Genomic DNA, 20,633 nt, shown 5'->3' on the forward strand with positions numbered 1-20,633 from the left:
GGTGTCCACGCACCGGCAGCTTGACCTCATGGCCAGGAGTGCAGCTTCTGGGTGACCTTTCCCAGGTTAAGCGCAGCTTGCAAAACCCTCGTGTCTCTCTCTGGGCTTATAAAACTCGACTTCATTTGTTGTGGCAGTTTCACTGGAGAGAGGAGCTGAAGAGGGACGTCGCTGCTACCGAAACCTGGCTAACAGCTGGAGGGGAGGGTGGCTGCAATGCACATCTCAGCCCTTCAGATACTGCATTCCTCCCGTTGAGATTTTGAGATTTCACCTCTCTGCTCCTACTTCTGGAAGAGAACACACACCCCCAGCCCCTGGGCAACATCCTTCTGCTGTCCCTTCCAAGGGAGATGCCTGGGAAAGGGTGGAGGCTCATCAGAGAATGGGTAGCACATCCCGGGTGGGGATTCCCCTCAAGCCTGGCCGCCTGCCTCTTGTGGTTTTTCAGTCAGATTTGTAGGTGTTTTCCCCCTTTCTCTTAGCCTCGTTCCCTGGCCCGGAGCGGGGTTTGATGTGGGTTCATGTTCTCCATGGGTGTAAACTGGTACAGCTTCGGCAACATCGGTGACCCTGTGATGCTGCCAGGCGTGTGAGGGTCAGCCTCTTCGTTTTGCTGCAATAACGATGACCCTCCCAGGACAGACGCACATTTCTGCCTCTGCCACAGCAGAGAGACTATTTCTTTGGTGACTATTTTTTCCTCGTGCACAGAGGTTTCCCCAGGGTTTGTGCGTGTCCCTGCTGTGTCACCCATGCTCGCATGGTTCACCTGTCCTTTTGTGTCCCTTGGGGTGTGTGCACCTTCCTGGAGAGGCTTTGACAGCTGAAAAGCCCTGGTGTTAGGCAGTGGCAGATGTGTAAGGCCCTTTTTGGGGTACACCCCAGCCCCACCCTACCCTGCAACACCATGCATAGATTTTCCTGGGCTCCAGCGCTTCACCCCAAACGAGTCCCTGGGGAGGATGACAAGTCCCGTGGTGTGAGCGGGACCCGGTGCCAAGTGCGGAGGACGGTGCTGTCCCACGGACAGCGTGCCTGCAGCCCACTCCCCGCGTGGGCCTGGCCCCGAAGAACTCGTTCTGCATGCTGATGTTCCAGCGGCATCTCAGATTGATGATTTTGCAACATTTCCAGGCAAAGGGGCCGTTTGTATGGCGGTGCCCACCCTGCTGCCAGCCAGGAGCCGGGGAACAGAGGAGGCCCTTCTCTGCCCCTCTCCCTGCGGAGCAGACAGAGCTCTGCTGTTGGTCAGAGAAAGTTTGGTGAAGGCAGAAGGGAGGAAAAGGCTCCTGGCAGGTTTTGTCTGTCGGAGCCAAGAACAGTCCCGTTAGGAGCTTGTGATCTGTTTTTTTCTTCTCAAATATTTCTATTTATTTTTTTTTTTTAGACTACTGGCCGTTGCTCAAAGGGACCTGGGCTGTGAGTCCATCCCAGCCAGTCGACCGCTTGCTTGCGCCTCATCCTGGCCCAGATCACGCCAGGAAGGGCTTCGGCTTCTCGTCCGTGAAAGCCGCTCTCTTAGCGAGGCCGCGGATGTCTCCCCTTGGCCGGGAGCCTGTGCCAGCAGCGGGTGCTGGGGGTGGGGGGGCTCGGCACGCCGGCGCTGGGAAGACTGGGGCAGTGTTTGGGGCCGAGGGCTGCTGAAAGGGCTCAGTGTGTGCGGAGTGTGAGTCACCCAAGCCGGAGGGCAGCTGGGAGCTGGTGGAGGAGAGCAGCGGAGAGCTGCTATGGGAGGGGCCGGTGCCCCAGGAAAAGGCGGTGAAATTAATATCATTAGCGTGGAGTGGAGGCAGAAGGGCCCGAGGAAAGCGGGAGGCTGGGATGTGGCGTTTCCAGGGGCAGAGGGGTTTCAGGGACCCTCACATCGCACCTGGGTGTGTGCGTGGGGTGAGGGATGGGAATGGGGAGAGGGCAGCAGAGGCTGAGTCCGTCTGCCTCCAGGTACATCACTTAACCCTCACGTGGCTCTGGGCGTCAAACAGAAACGAAGCCTGGGGAAGGGCTGGGAGAGCCCCGGAAAACTTTGTGGGGTCCTCAAGACAAGGAGGTGCCTTGTATCACCCTTCAGTGCCCCGAGCACCGGCTTGCAGGGCTGGTGCTCCACCCCGGCTGGTGCAAAACAGTCCTGGAGCCACTGGTTTTCTTTGGCTGTAGCTCGGGCTCAGTTTGGCTGCACGCTTCCCGGTCTGGCTGATACACACCCAGGTGGCTGCTGGGCTGTGCCAGCCCCTTACATGTCTTCAGCATCATCTCCTTGGTCCCCAGGGATGTCACCTGCTGTGGCAGGCCCAGGAGGCAGCTTGTCCCCTCCTGGAGCAGGGGTCATTGCTGGTGGCTTAGCACCGGCCCCTAAAGGGATCTTGCTTCTTGGTGATATCCTGGCTAGGACCTCCACGTCCAGCTGCACGTGAGCATGTGTGGGAAGGTCTAAGTCCATCTCGAAAGCAAACAGCCCTGCTCACGGGGCTGCCAGCAGCGGGAGAGGTTCTTCTTGATGTATCTGAGGGTTAGCCATGTCCTACTGTCTTCCAGAGGCATCGTGTGCTTATGTGAGACACCAGCCTGTGGGCAAGGGGAGAGAAGAGGCCCCTTGGGGTTCGGCTTGCCCTGTCCTCGAGCCCATGGCTGCTGGGGACAGCAGGAGGCTGGGACTGATGGGGAGAGAACGTGCTCAGAAAGCACTCCAGTGGTGGTTGATCAGGAAATGCATTCTAAGCAGATATGCTTTTTTATGGGGTTTTAGTTGACTGAACTGCAAACAAGTTGATCTTTACTGAAAAATGACGCTAAGACATTTCCCTCTAGCACAAATAACCACAGCCCAAAAGCACCGGGTGTTGCCAACCAAGCAAATGGGAAGGGCGTCTGATGGTCCTGGGCAACGTGGCCACGTTCCTGTGCCTCCAGACCTACAGAAAACCACTCCAGAGGCTGGGAATAATCTTACCAGCTTACTGGGCTGCTGTACCAGGACCAGTTCCTACACCAGACCTCTGGTTCATTGATCCATGGGGTCCCACATCCGAACTCCTCAGCCATGTGCCCTGTGTTGGCACCACGAACTGCTGGTGCCAGGGAGTGTCCCTGCCACCTCGCCCCGAGGACCACTGGGCTTTCCATCCTGTTCTTTCCATGCTGTCCAGCTCTCCATCCTTCCCCACCTTTCCCTAATGCTGGGCAGATCTTCAAGGCCCTGGCCCTACAGGAGTGACCTCTTAGGGTGGGTGTTGTTCTGTCCTGTTGTCACCAGTGGCAGCAGTAGGATGAAGGGAAAGTAAAACATTATGGGGAGCACAGTATGATGATACAAATGGGCTGGAAGGACCCATGAGAGCCATCAGTTTGTCCCTCCACCCTCCAGCAGGAGCTTATTTCCCATGGTGAGGCAGGGATCAACCCAGTAGCGGTATCTGGAGCCTCCCCGGATCAAGATGCTAGGGACGCCAGAGCAGAACTGTCAGCCCGACGGATGGCACGGGGCTGTAGCCACGCTTGCTGTGAATCAGGGAAGGAGCTGGATCCATGCATTAACTCACCGGCCATCTCAGCCCACAGCATGACTTCATCGTCGGGTGAACATCCCACCATGGAAACCAAACCTCAGGAATGCAGCTGGGTGTGCCGGCTCTCTTCTCCTCTCCCCAGGGCTCTCGCATGGCTAAAATACTCCCAGGCTAGCAAATTGCTCTTGCCACCTCTCCCACCAGCTCCCTGAGCTGGGCTGGGGAAGCGATCCCCATGCAAGGGCCGTTCCCTGTGCCGGGTGGGTGCCTGCCTGGGGGTGGCACCGTGGGTGCTGGGTGCTGCCCTCCCTTCTTGTGCCCGCAGAAGCAAGGAGCTTTGCCGTGGCCTTGATCCAGTAGCCCCAGCTGAGGGGGGTGGAAATTCGGAGCCGCATGCCCTCTTTCTCCCTCTCTCCATCTCTTGCCAGAGAGGGACCAACCAGTGGCTGTAGCAGAGCCCAGGTTTTGGCACAGGCGATGAGCAGCAGTGGAGTGATGATTAACAGCGAGCAGAGCCGCAGGGCCAGGGATGTCTGAGTCGCCTCTGCCTCCCTCTTAAACCGATTTGGCTAAAAAAGGCTAACGTGAGCGTTTCTGCATCTGCCGGCCCGGGAGGGGGCCAGGCTGGAGCTCGGGGTCTCGTCAGGCGTGCGCTGCACTGGGGCTGTATGTTTTTCCACTTGGGCTGGAGAGGGGCCGCGGGCAGGCAGCCGCCGGGCTCAGGTGACTCCTGAGCTGCCCTTTCCATCTGACTCATGAGAGACGTCGCGAGCGCTCTCCTGCCTGACGGAAAACACGGCGCCTTGCAGCTCGTGGCTTCTGGGTCTGTGCCAGCTCCCCCGGCCGCACAGGGCTTCCCGGGGCTGTGAGTGCAGCGTGCCAGCACCCCGAGCGCAGCCCTTCCCAGGCTGGAGCTGGGAGAGCGGTTTCTGTGGGCTGATGCCCAACCACGGCTTCGCCTTCAGCCTGTGCCCATGGCCGGCTTTGCAGGACGGTCAGGGTGGCAAGGCGGAGCAGGACAGGTCCATGGTCCCTGCAGTGGGCAGGAGCATCTCCGCAGGCAGGACTGCCAGCTTCAGCGCTGGCATGACATTGCTTTGCCAACCCTCCAATCTGGGAACTTCTTCCTTCCTCCCTCTCCTCCACCCTTGCTCTTTGGGAGGGTCCGGGATGCGAGCAGTCCCATCCAGCAGGAGGACAGGTCCTTCCCTTCCCCTCCCAGAGCCAAGCACACCACCATCCTCCTTTCTGGGTCTGGGCAGCACAAACGTGTCTCCTTTCTCAACCCTGTGTTCCTATCTCTCTTGGTTTCCCCATCCGCCATCCTCACGGGCTTGTTTTCTTCAGTGCCTGGATGCCATCCTGCCACGGGCTCATGGCGCACACCCAGACCTTGGGGCTTTCTGCATGAGGCTGAATTGAGTAGAGAGGAGGAAACCGAGGCACGCTGGGGTAAGCACTTCTGGCAGGGGCACTCTGGGCTGGGAGAGACAAGCCAGGGACTCTGGCTCACTGTGTCCCACCACGAGGCTGTTCTCATCATGCCACAGAGGCAGCCCCACAAGCCGTCTGCTTCCCCCCCGTGCCCGCTGCCGGAGACACAGCATCGGGCTCCCCCTGCTCCTTTGGGAAGGGAAATGTTTTCCCTTTCCCCTCCCTTCCCTGCTTGCCAGCATGAGTCCAGTTTCCCCCCGCACGCTGCCGCCAAGCGCCTCTGGAACCGCTGGAAAATGTATAAAAGGCCTGGGCAAGGCTGCGGTGAGGGTTACTCGCAGTCACAGCTGGATCCAGCTGCTGATTTAAAGCAACAGCACTGCCACACCGGGCTCCCCAGGAGACCCGGGCATCCCAGGGGCACAAATCCCCCAAGCAGAGGAGATAGCATCCCTGCCAGGCAGCAGCCCCAAAGCCAGAGAGGGGCCTTTTCGCCGGGGAAACTGAGGAAGGGGCAGCCCAAGTAGGCAAACCCTTGGTTTGCTCCCCCAGGTTTGCTGAGCGCTTCCCCCTGCGCTGCTCCTGCAGCTCAGGGCACAGAGGCCAGGGCAGCACTTCCCTGCCAGCCCCGGCTCGTGTCCCACCCGGGGACGTGGCTGCAACAGCATCGCTCCCCCGACACCACACCACCGCCCTGTGTCCCTTGCCTTTCCCGGAGTCCGTGGCACTCGGGTCTCACCCCATCCTGCTGTTCCCGAGCACTGTGGCTGTGGGGTCAGTCACCCCCCTCCCTGAGCACCACGGTCTCATGGGGAGGCCCAGAGGCAGGTTGGGGCTGCAGAGGGCAACAGTGGCTTGGGGACACCCCCCCTAGCGGGGGGGGGTCCAGCCATCACCCTGCAAAGCAACTTCCCCTGTTTTTTGGAAGAAATCATGCAAATTCCAGGGGGGTTGATTCCAAGCAGGGCAAGCAGGTGTTGCTTTCGACTGTGGCTCGGCGTGTTTCAGCAGCCTCCAGTGTTTTGGTGTGAGCTGCTGGGGCCGATGGAGTGGGAGGGAGAGCCCAGGTTTGGGAAGGCAGAAAACCTCCTCCGGCCTCTGCCCGGGAGCCAGCACAGCCCCAGTGTGGCAGAGGGGCTGGGATGAAAACAGCCATGGGGCCCTGGGGTTAATGTGTAAAATAACCCACCCTGTGCTCAAGGTCTGGTTTATGGCCCTGTTAACAACAGGCAAACGGAGAGACTTTTCTTGGGGAGTCGCTGCCTTTCCTGGCATCTTACGTACATGACATCTCCCTCAGCTTCCAGGCTGGTGGCGTTCATTTAGCAATAAAACAGGGTCACGATTAATCCTAACCGCCGTGGAGGCTTTCTCTGAGCAAGGGCTGGGATGGAAGCAGCGCCGGTCCCTGGTCATAGCTCCCAGCATCACACGTGGGAGCAGCGATGATGGGCAAGCCTCCCGGGGTTACGCTTTACCTGCCGACACAGCCCAAGGTGATTAGAAATTGAATGTGCAATGAAAAAGGAACTTTGTCCTGTTGTATCCAGGACGTTTGCCCGCAAGTGTGTGCGAAGTCCTGACACGGTGTGAGTCAGGTTAGCTAAACAAATAGGAAACAAATGGAGACCTTGATGGGATGCCGTAGCCTTGGCCTCTCTCCCTGCCCCGGGGTACGTCGCAGGTGAGTGGTTTAACAAAGAAAAACCTAAAATGTGTGACCACTCTGTGCTGCTGGTCTTGGGTAAGGCTGAGCCCTTGGTCCTGCTCCAGGCACTCGGAGGTTTGGGGAGGAGCGGGCTGGTTTGGGTGTCCCTGCATGTCGCAGGGTGACGGGACCTTGGCTTGTGTAGAAAACCCAGCCCGGGAACAGCGGCGCTGGCACGAGTGGCCAGGAGGTTTGAGAGTCGCTGGGAGAAGAGACGGGTCTTTTTTCTGTGTATAATTGGCTAGAATGGAAAGAAATCAGAAAACAACACCAAAAAAAAAAACCCCATAGCAAAAAAACAGGGCAGCTTTTCCCAGTGAAACAAAACCCAAACCATCAATGGGAAAACATTGGCTGGGTCAACCTGCCACAAGCCAGTCTTCTGGGACTACATAAACTGCATAAAAAAAGCTCACGTCTTTCTTTGTACTTATTTTTTTTATAAAACATTTTAATTCAGGTCCACTTTGAAATGAAAATAGGCTTCCTGAAACAAAAAAAAAGAGCATTGTGGTTTGCTTTGAGAACATCTAAATGAACCATTCTGGCATCACCCCAGTCCTCGCCCGTTCCCTTTTCCCCCCGTGATGCCCCGTAGCCCCATTAGATGCCACCTCCAAAGCCTTGTGTCCCCACAGGTTGTTTGGCCCCATCCCCAGCGGTGACACCCGGAGGGATGCTGGGGTGGCAGGCGAGCATGTGGCACTGGTACTGGTTGTCACCAAATGGATCCTGGGAGCCAGCAGCCATGGAGGTGGCTGCTGTCAAGAAGAAGCCGCTGTTACCCCAGCAGTGACTGGGGTGTCACCCAGGAAGGTCCGTGCATTACCTTGCCTTCTGCTTCCTGTACAATGCAACAATAACATGCCCAAGCGTTGTTTCTTGCAGGTCTCATGCCAGCTCTTACGGGACCGCAGCGGCTCATCGCGCCTTGAAATGTCACCAGCGTTGCACAAGGCGAAGGACCTTGGCTTTCCCATGCCCGAGCAGCACCCACCACCCGAGAGCCTTTCTCCAGACACCCACAGCTCTGCCAACGGTGCCCGAAAGGCACCCAGTGCCTCCAAATTCCAGTCCAATGGCTTAGACCTAAGAAATAAGGGTGCTGGGTGCTGCAGCGAAGGAGGGGCAGGACAACGGATCCAGCCGCTTTGGTCAAGGCAGGGCTGGGCAGGAACAGCAGGACTCTGCTGGTGGCTGGGTCTGCTCGTGGTGAAGTGACGCTGCCCTTGGCTCCGGGTTTGGGCAAACAAAAAAACTCAGGTTTCGCTTTTTTCAGGTTTCGCTCTCAGCAGAGGGTCGTGGCTGCTTGGGTAACACGTGTTCTCACCAGGTGATGGAAAGAAGCAAGGAAAAGGTGTGTGGAGGAGGACTTGTTAAAAAAAAAAAAAGGTTTCAGTTTCATTGTAGCATTCCTGACGCCTTTCTGCTTTCCCAGGGTGAATCCTGAGAGTGTGAAAATTCAGGTTTGTCCTAAACTTTTCTACATAATGATGAAACAAATGTAAAAAAAGTGCTGCTTCATCTTAAGATTCAGCCTTGAAACAGGAGCTGGCAGTGCCAAGGGTGCCTAGGACAGTGCGCAGTGCTTATCGCTGTCACTAGTAGCCCCAGACCTGACACTCTTTGAGTCTTTAATGAACAGCAGAAACAAAGCTTTGCCCGGCCATCATGCCCCAGGTCTGCAATGCTCTGCCACAGCAGGACGTGCACAGGGGGCGATGGGAGCAGGGTCCGCCTGCGCAGAGGGGGTTATTTGAGCCAAAACCCTGCGCAGCAGCACGGGAGCATCTGGGAAGTCTCTGCGCTCGCAGCCCTGCTGCTTTCCTGCATGGAAGCAGCCGTGGGAGAGGCGGGAGCATGGCTGGCAGAGCTCCCTGCCACAGGCTGCCCTCCTTGCCCCGCAGCAGTGCCGCTTCCATCGCAGAGCAGCACAGCGCTCGGGCACGCTGCGCCACGGCTGGCCCTGGGCTTGCCGGCTGGACGTGCTGATGCTGTGGGATCCAGAGAGCCCCGGGAGCCCATCGCACCCCCACAGCATCTGGGCATCCCCTGCAGCTGCAGCAGCCACTCCAGGGTTTTTACTCCAGCTCCCTATGGCAGGGATGCTGCCATCCCTATCCCCGTCCCCATCGTGGTCCCAGGGCACATTGCAAGGAGGAGATCGTGGCTGCATTTTCGGACTTTGCTGTTCACATCCCTTTATGCCTGTTTGTGAAGGGAGGGGCTCCAGCGGGGTCTCCCTCCACTGTGAGCACCTGTTTGCAGAGTGGGGTGAATTCCCAGCCACTGGCTGGTGTGCACCTACCATCCCTGTGCTACAGGTCAAGCTGATACTCAGTGTGGCTCTTCATCGTACCTCTGAGACCCTTTGTGCATCTCACAGCCTTGATTTTCTTGGGTTCAGCAGATACAGACTTTCCTATGGGCAGTGGAAACAGACTTAAAAAGGAATCAGGGAAGGTACGTGGGGACCTTTGGTGGTAATAAGATTGTGGGGTGCTGCAGAGCTGGTGCAGCCTGTTTGGGCAATGTTTCCTGGGGAGCTTTCACAGCCCCCAGGCCATGGAGCTGCAGGGCATCTGCTGAGCTGCCGCAGTGGGAAAGCGATAAGCTGAGATAAGGAGAGAGAAGCCAGTCTGGAGAAAGCAATGCAACTTCCCTCCCCAAACTGAGCTGGACTTGGGGTTTTCTTGGAGCAGGGCCAAATGCTGTTTGAGTAGCAGAGGTTGCAGGGATCCTACCACATGGCCAGCCTTGGAACACAAGAGACTTTCCCATGACAAGCACAGTGTGTGCAGGTGGTAGTGAGAGCTGTGGGAGACCCTGACGCTCAGCACTCATACAGAATGCAGAGGGGCTGCGGGAAAAGGGTCTGGGATATCTCTGCAGGAAAGCAAACGTGCCAAAGGATTTCCTGTGGGCTTCCCAGCCTGGCTTCATGGTTGATATGAGCGGCTGGTGGGGATGGGAGGATGACAAAAGGGAGACATCAGAAATGATGGGGGATGATTTTTGTGGCTGAAAAAAGACCCTCAAGTGAAATGCTTCATTTAAGAGGAAAGGATGGTGCTAAATCTGTTTCTCAGTGGGCAGTGGGGTGTCCCATGCTGATACGGCTGCGGCGGGGATGCTGGTGAAACACTGCCCCGAACTAGGGTTGAAGGAAGAGTTGAGAAGGACACTTCACCTGCCTATGGTGCTGGTGGAAATTTGACCCATAAGACAGATCCTGGCATACCAAGCAGGCACCTTCCTGCTGCAGCAACTGTTCCCCTCGACTCCCTGCACCCCCAGGTGAGGTGTGGGTCCCAGGAGAGGTGAGGGTCCTGAGTAAGGTGTGGGTCCCAGGAAAGTGTAGCTCCATTGCTCCCAAATGATGCTGTGCACAGAGGCAAAGCTGGGATCTCAAGGTCCCCATGAAAAACTGGGGTTGGGCCCCCGTTCCCTTTTGGGGTTCATCCCAAAGTGACCTGCCTGTGTTGGGGGGGGTGTGTGTGCAGAAAAGACCCACATTCTTTTTCCAGAGCTCAAACCCCAGCTGCCAAAACCACCTCTCCTGGTGAGCAGTGGGATCCCCTTTCCGTAAGGGATCCTTTGCAATTAACAGCTGGGCTAATGCACCCCAGAGAGAGAACGGTGCCGGGGTGCAGAGCACCGTGAGGGGTGCCGGGGTGGGGACCCCCCATCTCCCAGATCCTGGTGGGTGTTCCATCAGCATCGGGGAGGGTCCCCAAGGGGAACTGTGGGGTGTCACCCTTAAAGCCCTTCCCCTGCCAGCACCGGGGAGCCCCCTGCGTGCTGGTGCGGCTGGGAGGGCAGAGGGGGAGGGCAAGAGTTAACCTACCTGCTCTGCCATCCCTCTTGGCTCCACCTCGGAGAGCGAGGGGAGGGAAAAGGGAAAAAGGGGGGGGGGGGAAGAAGAGGAGGAGGAAGAGGAAGAGGGCAGAGAGAAGCGCCCGGACCGCGGGCAGCCCCGGCCAGCAGCGGAGCGGCCGCCCCGTCCCACTCCCAGCATGTTCCAGTGGTGAGTGTCGGCCGCGGAGCGGGGAGCCCGAGCCCCGCTCCTGCCCCGCTCCTGCCCCGCTCCTGCCCCGCTCCTGCCCCGCTCCTGCCCCTCTCCAGCACCGTCTGACACCCGGGGTCCTCTGCCCTCCACTCCCGCCGCCCGGCACCGCCGTCCCGGCGCTGCGCCCTGCCCGGAGCCTGGAGGGCTGCGAGATCCAACGGGTTCTTTCCGAGGGGTGCCCCGGTCCCCTCCCTATCGGGTCCCTTCTGAGGGGTGTCCCGGTCCCGTCCCTTCCGAGGGGGGGCCCCGGGAGCGGCTGGCTGGGAAAGGGCGGCTTTGGTGGGGAGGCTGCGGATGGGGAAGGGACAAAGGACGGTGCCGTGGCCCCTGTCCGTCTGTCCCCATTCCAGGAGCGATGCTCCCTCCCGCCCCAGCTCTGCAGAGGGCTCCCAGGCGGGGCGCTCCCCCATCACCCCCGGGCTGGGGTACCCCGGGAAGGCTCTCTGGGGTGGCCGCTCCCAGCGCAAACCTCGCCCCATCCCGGGACACCGCGGCGATGGGGGCACCGCGCAGGGGCTGGCGGTCACTGTCCCCCCTTCCCTTGGGTTGCCTTTCCCAGCCCTTCCCTGCAAAGGGCTGGTTTGTGTGGCGGCGCCGGGGAGAGCGGGGCCGTGGGGCAGCCGGACCTGCCCCGTGGGGTCCCTGTCCCACGGCAGCGCCAGCCTGAGGGCAGATGCCCACGAAGGGGAAACAGCCAGGGTTTTGACTCTTGCCTCTTCCCCAGCTCTGTGTTTTTACCACCTTGTATTTAAAACAGATGCCTTTTGTAAGAAGGAGACGTGTCCCCAGACACCCCGGGATCGGGGACAACCATCCTGAGCCGGGGCCCTGCTCGCACCCAGCCGGCGTGGGCTGCTTTTGGAGACATTTGGGTGCTTTCTGCCCAGCCTCTGCCTCTAGATAAGATCCCCTCTCCCAAGCCCTTGGCACAGCCAACAGAAAGGGCTCTATACTGGCGGTGCCTCCGCCGGCTCAGTGACTGGGACTAATTGAGGGGCCAGAAAAATCCAAATAAATAGATAGCCCTGGCCGATCAAAGAAGTTTTCATGTGGATCAAAAGTGGCTGTGTGCCTCTCCGGGGACCAGGGATGGAGAGCCCCAGTCCCCTGGGGCCTCGCCTGCCCCACAGCATCACCACCTGAAAGGGAAACTGCCCACCTCTAATTTGGGGTTTATATATAACCTCCCGAGGCGCAGCCCGTGGTGGCGTGGCCATCTCACAGGGAGGCTTTTGAGCTTTTCCTGGTGGAGAAAAGGGAAGCGGGGGGGGGGGGGGGGGGGGGGGGGGGCAGGTTGGGACCCTTTCAAAGCTCTCTCGATGGCACCAACACCAGCAGTTGGGGCAGCCAGTCCTGGTTGGCGTTGGTGGGAGCCCAGCCAGGACGGGGGGGCGGGTTGCTGCTGTCCTCAGGCCCCGCAGCGTCGGATGCTCCAGGCTCTTGGGGACGCTGGCGGGGACAGGCTGGGGGTTGTGCTCCAGAGGAGGGTGCTGGGGTTCATCAGAATGATTTCTCTGAGATGGCAGCAAACCTGAAGAGACTCCCTCACCTCCTGCAGAGCCATGGTTCTTGGGGGTCTCCAGAGAGCAGGGACCTGGCTTCTCCCCGCCCCAACAAGTACTTCCCAGCTGAAGACATCACAGAGCAGAACGACTCAAGATCAGAAAAGACCCACACATAATTGTTAGTTACTCTTCCCCCCCCCCCCTCCAAAGTCCTTGGTTTGATGTGGGAATCACCTGCAGTTGTGGCTCAGGGTCCCCCCAGTTCTCATTGCTTTTCTGCCAGTGCAGGGACAAGGATTTCTGCAGGGCAGAAGGTGACCACGGGGCTCCCGGCTTCTGCTGGACCCACTGGTGCCCCTGTGGTTTGCAGGAAAAATCCGCAATAGATTTTTGTAACAAAGCAAAAAATTGCCCATTGCTCTGGTGAGAGCTGGGAATCGGTGTCCACTGAAGGAAGGAGAAGTAAGTTTCTGTGCTGTTGTGCCACACCTCAGCGATATACCCAAACGTGCCTGGGCTACCCAAAGGCTGAGCTCTCCCCTCACCCCCCAGGGAAGGGTCTTCTGCCTGGGCTGAAATAAAAAGCAGTGACCAAGGAGGGTAAGGGGAGGGGGGGAGAGGCTCCATGCAGCTCCTGTCTCTGGCAGGCAGAGCCTGCCAAGGGTGGGACCCCTCTGTGCCAGTTAGGGACAGCTCTACCTATGCAAATTTTTAAAAATTTTACCAGTAATTCTCTGCCCATGGCTTCTGGGGAACCTCTGGCCATCCTTCAGGCTGGGTATTTTATCACGTGTTGTCCATGGGGTGGTAGGGAGTGCAAGGATGGGATGGGATGGGATGGGATTGGGGGGGTTAGCAAGGCTGGAGTGTCAGGGTGGAGTTGCTGCAATGGGGGTTACTACATAGGGGTGGCTGGGGTTATTTCTGCTGCAGCTCCAGGTGTTGCTGAGAGGTTTTAAACATTGCTTGGCCGTGCAGGGGTTAAATTTGCCACTGTTTCAGGCAGAAGGGTTTCTAAGAACAACCTCAGAGTTGTGTAACCAGGTCTGGAGAGGGTTAAGGGAACGGTGAGATCTAATCAGAACTGCTCCCTCATCAGTCTCAGCTGAGTGGCCACATATAAAACCAGACAGGGAATATCTATCCATTTGCCTGTAATTACTTATTTCCACGCTCACTCTCAAAGCCCACGCTAGTGATCACAGTTTTCCCACGTAAATGCGGGGCTGAAAAATTCTTTGTGCTTGAGGATGAAGCCAGAGACGGGAGCTCCCAAAAGCTCCTGGTTCCCCTGGTTCCCATTTGGGGCTCCTATGTTTCAGGGTGGCCAGAGTCCCCAAGAGCACTGCTGTCCCTTGCCCTGGGGAGCCCAAGGGGCATCGGGGTGTCCCACCAAGCAGGTGCTTGCTTCTGTCACCAAGAGGACAGGTGCAGGGGACCCATGAGACCAGTGCCACATCCATCTCCTTCGACTCCCCAGCCAAGGTCCCTTTCACCCACCATCAGGGAAAGGGGCTCTGGGGGTCAGCATTTTGTGTGTCCCCTCCACATGGGAGCAGCCGGAGATGGAGCTGCCCTGGGGAAGCTCCTGGGATGCCAGTGGGCACGTGGACCCCAGCTGCTGCCCGCTGTGCCCGGTGCTCATTTGCACAGGGAGATGGCCCAAGGCAGCTGGAGCAAGCAGGACGGTGGTGGGAGGAAATTGGTACAGATGTGCCAGCTGTGGAGGGGAGCCAGGGGCCCAGGGGCAACATAGTGCAGATGGGCAGAGCGGGCAGTTCCGCTCCTCCATGGCAGCAGGGTGAGAAACTCACCTTCGACTGTGTGGAAAAGCCGTTTGGGGGGGTATTTGGTGCATCGGTAATCTCTGGGTGGAGCCTTTCTGCTGTCCCAAGGACGCAGGAGCGTCCCTCTCAAGTCCCCGGTGATCTCCAGGGTCTGTCCCATGGGCCAGCAGCTTCCCCTGGCCAGGGTCACAGCAGGGAGGTGGGATGGCCCTGCAAGGGGCTGGGTTTGATCTACCACCCTCAGTCCCCCTGGTCCCCCCATGCACCCTGGTCATGCAGATATTTGGTTTGCTGCAGGCTGAGAAAAATCTGCTCCCAAAATTGAGATCTGCAGTGGTGCAATTCCCCAGCCGTGCAGCCACGTCCTTATCCTTATCGCTGCAAAGCGAAGCAGCAGGTCCCAAGAGCTGACCAAACTGCCCAGCAGTTCCGCCAGAAATGCTGTTTCCCAAGGCAGATGCAGAGTTAGAGACATCTTTTCCCCACTGAACCTTGAAGTTTATCTCAATTGGCATTTTTTTTTTTTGGTCCTGAACTGCCATTTTGAAATGAAACGGTGATGCCCATTTCGTGTCAACTCCTGCGGCCTTCTTGGCTGCAGTTTCTCAGTGTTGTGTAACCTGTGATGCCAGTCTATGGCCGTGGGCAGTACGTCTGTGTTTCGGAGCTAACGCTTCTGTGGAAAAGATCATTCCCTTCTGCTCTTGTCCTAAACTACCATTTTCAGATAGCTGAAATGGGTTTCCCTTGGGACTTTCCTCTGAAACAGCTGCTTTGCTGAAGCTCTCATCCTGACTTTCTCTCTCTCTCTCTGGACCCATTTTCTTCTTTCTCGTGAACCCATTCCAGCCCTTTGCACAGATATGGGGTTACCAGATGACACCGCAGCCACCCGCCATGTGCCTTGTGCCTGTCCCTGCGGGTGACTGTGGCCTCAGAGCAGCCCCACAAGCAGGATGCAGGCGGGAAGAGCATGCGTGGAGGTGTCCCCCTGCTCTTCCCACAATGCTGCTGCCCGACAAAAGGTGATGGGACAGATTATGAGCATCCCATGACCTCTCCAGGAGGTGCTTTTGCAGACAAGCTTCTTGCAGCCTGCAGTTTCCTCCCTTTAACCCCCCCTCCCCATCTCGTCCCTTTAGGAAGAAGACCATCTACAAAACAGTTTGCCTCTCCTTCTTGCTGGTGATCACGGTGACAGTGCTGCAACGGGGAATGGCCCCCAGCCAGTTCATGCAAGGACAGCAGCAGAAAGAGCTGCCCCCTCCGGAGCCCCTGAAAACGCAAAAGAGAAACAATGCCTTCTCCATCACCAGCACTTTCTGGAAGAACCAGAAAGAGAAAGCTCCTGTGAAGGAGGAGGAGGAGGAGGAGAGCGTGACAACAAAGCAAGCAAAATCCTGGGATGTCACCACTACCAACTGCTCGGCCAACCAGAACTTCAGCAAGGTGGACTGGTTCAAAGGGCTGGAGCCCAACTTCCAGCAGTTCTTGCTCTATCGGCACTGCCGCTACTTCCCCATGCTGATCAACCACCCAGAGAAATGCAGCGGGGACGTCTACCTGCTCATCGTGGTGAAGTCTATCATCACGCAGCATGACCGCCGCGAGGCCATCCGGAGGACCTGGGGCCAGGAGAAGGAGGTGTATGGCAAGAAGATCAGGACGCTGTTCTTGCTGGGCACAGCCTCCAAGGAGGAGGAGAGAGCTAACTACCAGAAACTGCTGGATTATGAGAACCACATCTATGGGGACATCTTGCAATGGGATTTCCTGGACAGCTTCTTCAACCTCACTCTCAAAGAGGTCCATTTCCTGAAGTGGCTGAACATCTACTGCGACAATGTCCGCTTCATCTTCAAAGGTGATGATGATGTGTTTGTGAGTCCTAGCAACATCCTGGAGTTCCTGGAAGACAAGAAGGAGGGAGAGGACCTCTTTGTGGGGGATGTCCTCTACAAGGCCAAGCCGATCCGGAAGAAGGAGAACAAGTACTACATCCCCAGTGCACTCTACAACAAAAGCAACTACCCACCCTATGCAGGGGGTGGGGGCTTCATCATGGATGGGCCCCTGGCCAAAAGGTTGCACAAGACCTCAGAGACGCTGGAGCTGTACCCCATCGACGATGTCTTCCTAGGGATGTGCTTGGAGGTCCTTAAAGTATCACCTGTTGGGCATGAGGGCTTCAAAACTTTTGGCATTGTGAAGAACAAGAACAGCAAGATGAACAAGGAGCCGTGTTTTTTCCGGAGTATGTTGGTGGTTCATAAACTGCTACCTCCAGAGTTGCTCCAAATGTGGGACTTGGTCCATAGTAACTTGACATGCTCGAGAAAACTCAACATCCTTTAGCTCAGTCTCTCTGGAGAGCTGGGACTGGAGAGGCCGGGACAACTGATCCCTGCTCCGGGATGGGGTGAGCCTCTGCTGGTGGCACACAAATCCAGGGACATCTCCCTCCGGGGTGAGGAGGGCAGAGACACTGCGCTCGCGGGCAGGGTTTGCGATAGTGTTTGTTCCTGTACTGTAATGTGGTTCACTTATCTCCAGCTGGGTTGGGGGTTGCTGAAAAAAAGAGAGGAAAAAAAAAAAACAAAACAAAAAACAACAAATCTAGCACAAAATGGAGAGAGAGAGAGAGAGAGAGAGAGAGAGAGAGGGAGGGCGGGCAGAGGGTTTGTGCTCTGCTTTAGGTACCACCTCCACTGGAGCACGATGAACTGTGGGGTGGGGGGGAGGCAGGGAGGGATGTGGCACAGGCATTTTTTGGAGATATTCAGGGTCTGGCTATCCAGGGAAGCCGCTCCATTGGAGTTGAGCAGTTTATAAGTGCATGAGCCCCCCAAAACTCAAAAGTCAAGGGGATTTTATTTGTTATCTCAAATTTCTCCTCCATGCAAGGTTTTAATGACACTGACCCTGTGCGCATTGGGTTCACCCCACCAAAGCCCTCTCTGTGTCCCCACTACGCAGCTGGGGAAAGGGGCTCTCCTCCGAGGCTGGACCTCGCCAGCCCCAAGCCCCCATTAGGGTTTCAGCCAGGCAGTCAGGGAATTGGGGTCTTTGTCCCCGATAGAGGGTCCCAGACGGCGGTGGCTCCCAGTGCCAGCCCGGGCTGTGCTTGTCTCCCCAGCCCCTCTGCCGGCCTCGCTGTGCGTGCACTCGGAGGAATGCACCCAGCCAAAATTCCTCAGGGATTTGTTCCTCCTGGCAGGAAAGGGAAGGGACGAGGCAGGCTGCCCTTGCCTGTGGCCAAGGAAGCGGCAGACTCAGTCGGCCATGGCTGGAGGGGCCCAAAGGGCTTATCCCACCTGGGACCCCGGCGCGGGTGCAGGAGTCTCTGGGGCTTGCTGCAAGGTGACCCTCTCCTTGCTGCAGGGCTGCCCTAGTGGGGTTGCCTCAGAGGGGGACGACAGCCCCCAAAGACCCACTTCGGGCTCAGCCCCAGTTTTGCAGCGAGCGCGATGCTCCAGGGCAGGTTGGTGAGTATTGGTTCCACGCCGGCACGCAGAGCAGGGTCCAAGGGGACAAATTGAAGGAGGGCTGGTGTTTTGCACCACATCTGTTCCTCCTACAGTTGTTGCAGTGTTTATTCTACAGGATGAGGCCAAGGAGCACGACAGGGAGGGGTATCATGAGACATGGCCCTTCTTTTTGGGGCTGAAAGGGCCACTGTTAGGGGGAGCCCCAAGCCAGGTGCTGTGATGGAAACCCCCCTGACACAGAGACACGGTGCCACGGATGTTCTCCAGCCTCCGACTACAGACATCAGCAAAGCAAGAGGGATGTGCAAAGCCACTGGCTTGCCAGCTCTCAGGCGAGGCTCTGCACACGCAGGTGTCCCCGTGCGCAGGGCTCACACACCCGGATGTCCCCGCACACAGGTGCACACGCGCAGCCACAGCCCTGACCACGCACAGTGGCACAACAGGCACACGTGCGCTCGCTCGCGCGCTCTCTCTCTCTCTCTCAATCTGGTGCCAGACGTTGAAAGGAAAAAATTTTGACTACCTCAAAGGTCCCCCTGTGCAGCACCTTTTTTTTTTTTCTCCTTGCCTTTCCTTAATGCGTTTTGGAAGCAGGCCCGTTTAATTTATGCCAGGTCTGTATGTTCCCCAGGTTAGAAAAAAAAAAACAAACAAAAAAGAGGGCATAAACTAGCCAAAAAAGGCACCCTCCCACCAAGCTGTGCCCCTTCTCAGCACATTCCCTCATCTGCTCGGACGAGCCTCAAATTTGAAGAGGAGGAAGAGAAAGAGCCCATTGCTGCCCTGGGCTCGGCCGTTGGTACCAGGGCTGGCAGGGAGACTGTGAAATTTGATTTTCGATGCACCCAGTGGCACCGTGACCCTGGTGTTTTTGCTGCCCGCTGGGCTTGGGCAGCACACAACACTCCTTCACTTTCCCGTTCCTTCCCTCCTTCCAATGGAAGCAAGTTCAGACAGTTTCCAAATTGACACCTCCGTAATTTATGTCGGGTACAGTACATAGGCTGTCTATTTATCCTATATGCAGGGGACAGCTATTGCTCTCTGTAGCAATGTGTACAGCGAGCAAGGGCTGCGTGTAGAAATCTCTGTGTTGCTCTTCACCTGGCGGGACCTGTACAGAGAAACCTTGTAGATTTGGTGAATATTCTAGTTTCTAAATAAAGGTTAAAAGAAGAAGGAGAAGAAAAAAAAACCTCAAGCCCTCACCTGGTGTCATTGCTAGCAGGTTTCTGCTGCCCAGCTGGTTGGGAACACAGCCTGGGAACGGGCTACAGTGGCAAAGCCGCTGCTCGGAGCGGGCAGTTGGGGGCTGTGGTTGCCCTGCTCTGGCTTGGCCCAGCTTCCTTCCGGAGTCTGGCACGGTGTTTAACAAGGCCCAGTGGATATTTCCTCTTCCATGCACTCCTCCAGCTGCATTTCACACCCAACTCAACTTCAGATCATCCCGGTGCTATGCAGCAAGGAACTCCTCATCTCAACCTCCATGGGAAGAACCACTTTGGCAGGTTTGGAAACTCACCTGTTTTGTTAAACACCCTGTCCTCCTCCCACTGAAGGAGCTCTCCACCTCGCTGACCCTCTCACCCTCTCCACGGCAGGACCATGCTCACTGCCTTTTTTCCCCAACCAAAGCACCACCACAAGGTGACACAGTCCCTGGCCGTAGCACAATGGGATACACACACCATGGGCCAGCAGGGACCAGAGCGGAGCAAGCCACATCTACAGGGACAAACCCGCATCAGGTTTGAACCTGGCTGGGTCTCACCTCGGTGTTCAGGCACTGGGGGCTGGGTTCCAAGGGCTGGCACCTGGCTCGGCCTCTTGACATGGTGATGGGCACCAGCCCACGCTGGATGGGGCAGGCTGGGTCACACACCATCAGGGCACCAACAGACAAATGCTGCCTTTTCTTGCCTTTTCCCTCTCCACTGTGACCCAGGGCTGACTCCTCCCCAGGGTACGAGCAAATGCTCCAGCCAGGGATCCCAGGTTCTGCGGTAGGAAAAGGACTCATGTTCCCCTGTGAAAGTGGGGCTGGGCCCCACGGGGCAGCGATGGGGCGGCGGGTTACAAGCAGGGCTGTGGGGTGAGAAGGATGCTGCAGCCCCCCAAATCCCTTTGTTGAGGCTCCTCCCCGCGTCAGTCGGGCAGGTCCCCCAGCCCTGCCCCTTCTCCCGCACATCGCCCCGCCAAGGACCCCCCGGCCCGGCCCGGCCGCTCGCCCCGCTGGGCCGCGGCCCCGTGCTGCCCCCTGGCGGCCGGCCCCGCCGCCGCTCTCCGACCATTTGCCGCCGGGCTCGGGTGCGGCTCCAAAATGGCTGATGGCAAGGGCTCGGGAGGAGCCCCTCCTCACACCCAAACCCCTCCTCGGGGATCCAGCAGAAACGGATCACTCCCCCACTGGCTTTACAGTAAGCATTTTATGCGCAGGAAACTCCTTTTGCCCCCAATGGCTGTATGGCCCGAAGCAGAAAGAGACAACCGTGTCAGCACCTGGAGGGGCTGCAAGAGCTATGCAAGGCAAAAAACCCCACAAAACGTTCCTAGTGTTGCTGCAGTATGGAACCAGAACCAGAGCCAAGGCTCAAGGTCACTGCCCGCTGACTGGGACACGCTGGCAGGACTGGGGCAGTTGCCATCTGAGCTCTACAGCTCTGCCAGCGCTGCACCAGGTACGCCCAAACAGCAGCAGCCCCCCCTGCTTTCTGCACCCAGGGGCTGCAGTTGCCCCCCAGCCAGCAGAGCAGGACACCCCCCACCTATGCCCAGCCCCTGAGACCCGTAACTACTGCCAGGGCCTGGGCCAGGACCTAGCGCCTTCAGTCCCACGGGTGGAAGCATTCACCAAGCCTGGGGAACAGCACAAGGCACATGTTTGGTCAAGGCAGCAGTTACTTCCTCATGTTTCGACATACTTGCTTCACACTTAGGGGAGATCATTTGGAATGAAGCACAAGAGGCAATGCCTGTAAGGGTGCAATTGAGCTGCAGGGCCTTAGTACAAGATCCAGTTTACTCAGCTGTTTAAAAAAAAAAAGTACAAAACCAACTGGCTAGCATACACCACCACCTAGACCTTCAGAAAAAAAAAAAAACAAGTATGGTTATGGGCACAGTGCTTACCTCA

General features: G+C 57.5%; 1 protein-coding gene across 3 annotated transcripts; it reads left to right on the plus strand.

Annotated features, from left to right (window-relative positions):
- Positions 1-149: 149 nt before the first annotated feature.
- On the plus strand, positions 150-18,726 carry B3GNT7 (UDP-GlcNAc:betaGal beta-1,3-N-acetylglucosaminyltransferase 7). 3 transcript variants are annotated; one of them, XM_075761325.1, is made up of 4 exons: positions 2,480-4,958; positions 7,537-7,750; positions 7,928-8,005; positions 15,152-18,726. In XM_075761325.1, the coding sequence occupies exon 4, from the start codon at positions 15,225-15,227 to the stop codon at positions 16,362-16,364; it is 1,140 nt and encodes a 379-aa protein (XP_075617440.1). In that variant the 5' UTR covers positions 2,480-4,958; positions 7,537-7,750; positions 7,928-8,005; positions 15,152-15,224; the 3' UTR covers positions 16,365-18,726. The 3 variants fall into 3 exon arrangements, with proteins under 3 accessions (XP_075617439.1, XP_075617440.1, XP_075617437.1); XM_075761324.1 differs by lacking the exon at positions 2,480-4,958 and adding an exon at positions 150-403 and having other exon boundaries at positions 7,537-8,005; XM_075761322.1 differs by lacking the exons at positions 2,480-4,958; positions 7,537-7,750; positions 7,928-8,005 and adding an exon at positions 10,572-10,675.
- The last annotated feature ends 1,907 nt before the right edge of the window (positions 18,727-20,633 follow it).

This window comes from Balearica regulorum, chromosome 9, assembly GCF_011004875.1.
Source record: "Balearica regulorum gibbericeps isolate bBalReg1 chromosome 9, bBalReg1.pri, whole genome shotgun sequence".
NCBI lineage: Eukaryota > Metazoa > Chordata > Aves > Gruiformes > Gruidae > Balearica > Balearica regulorum.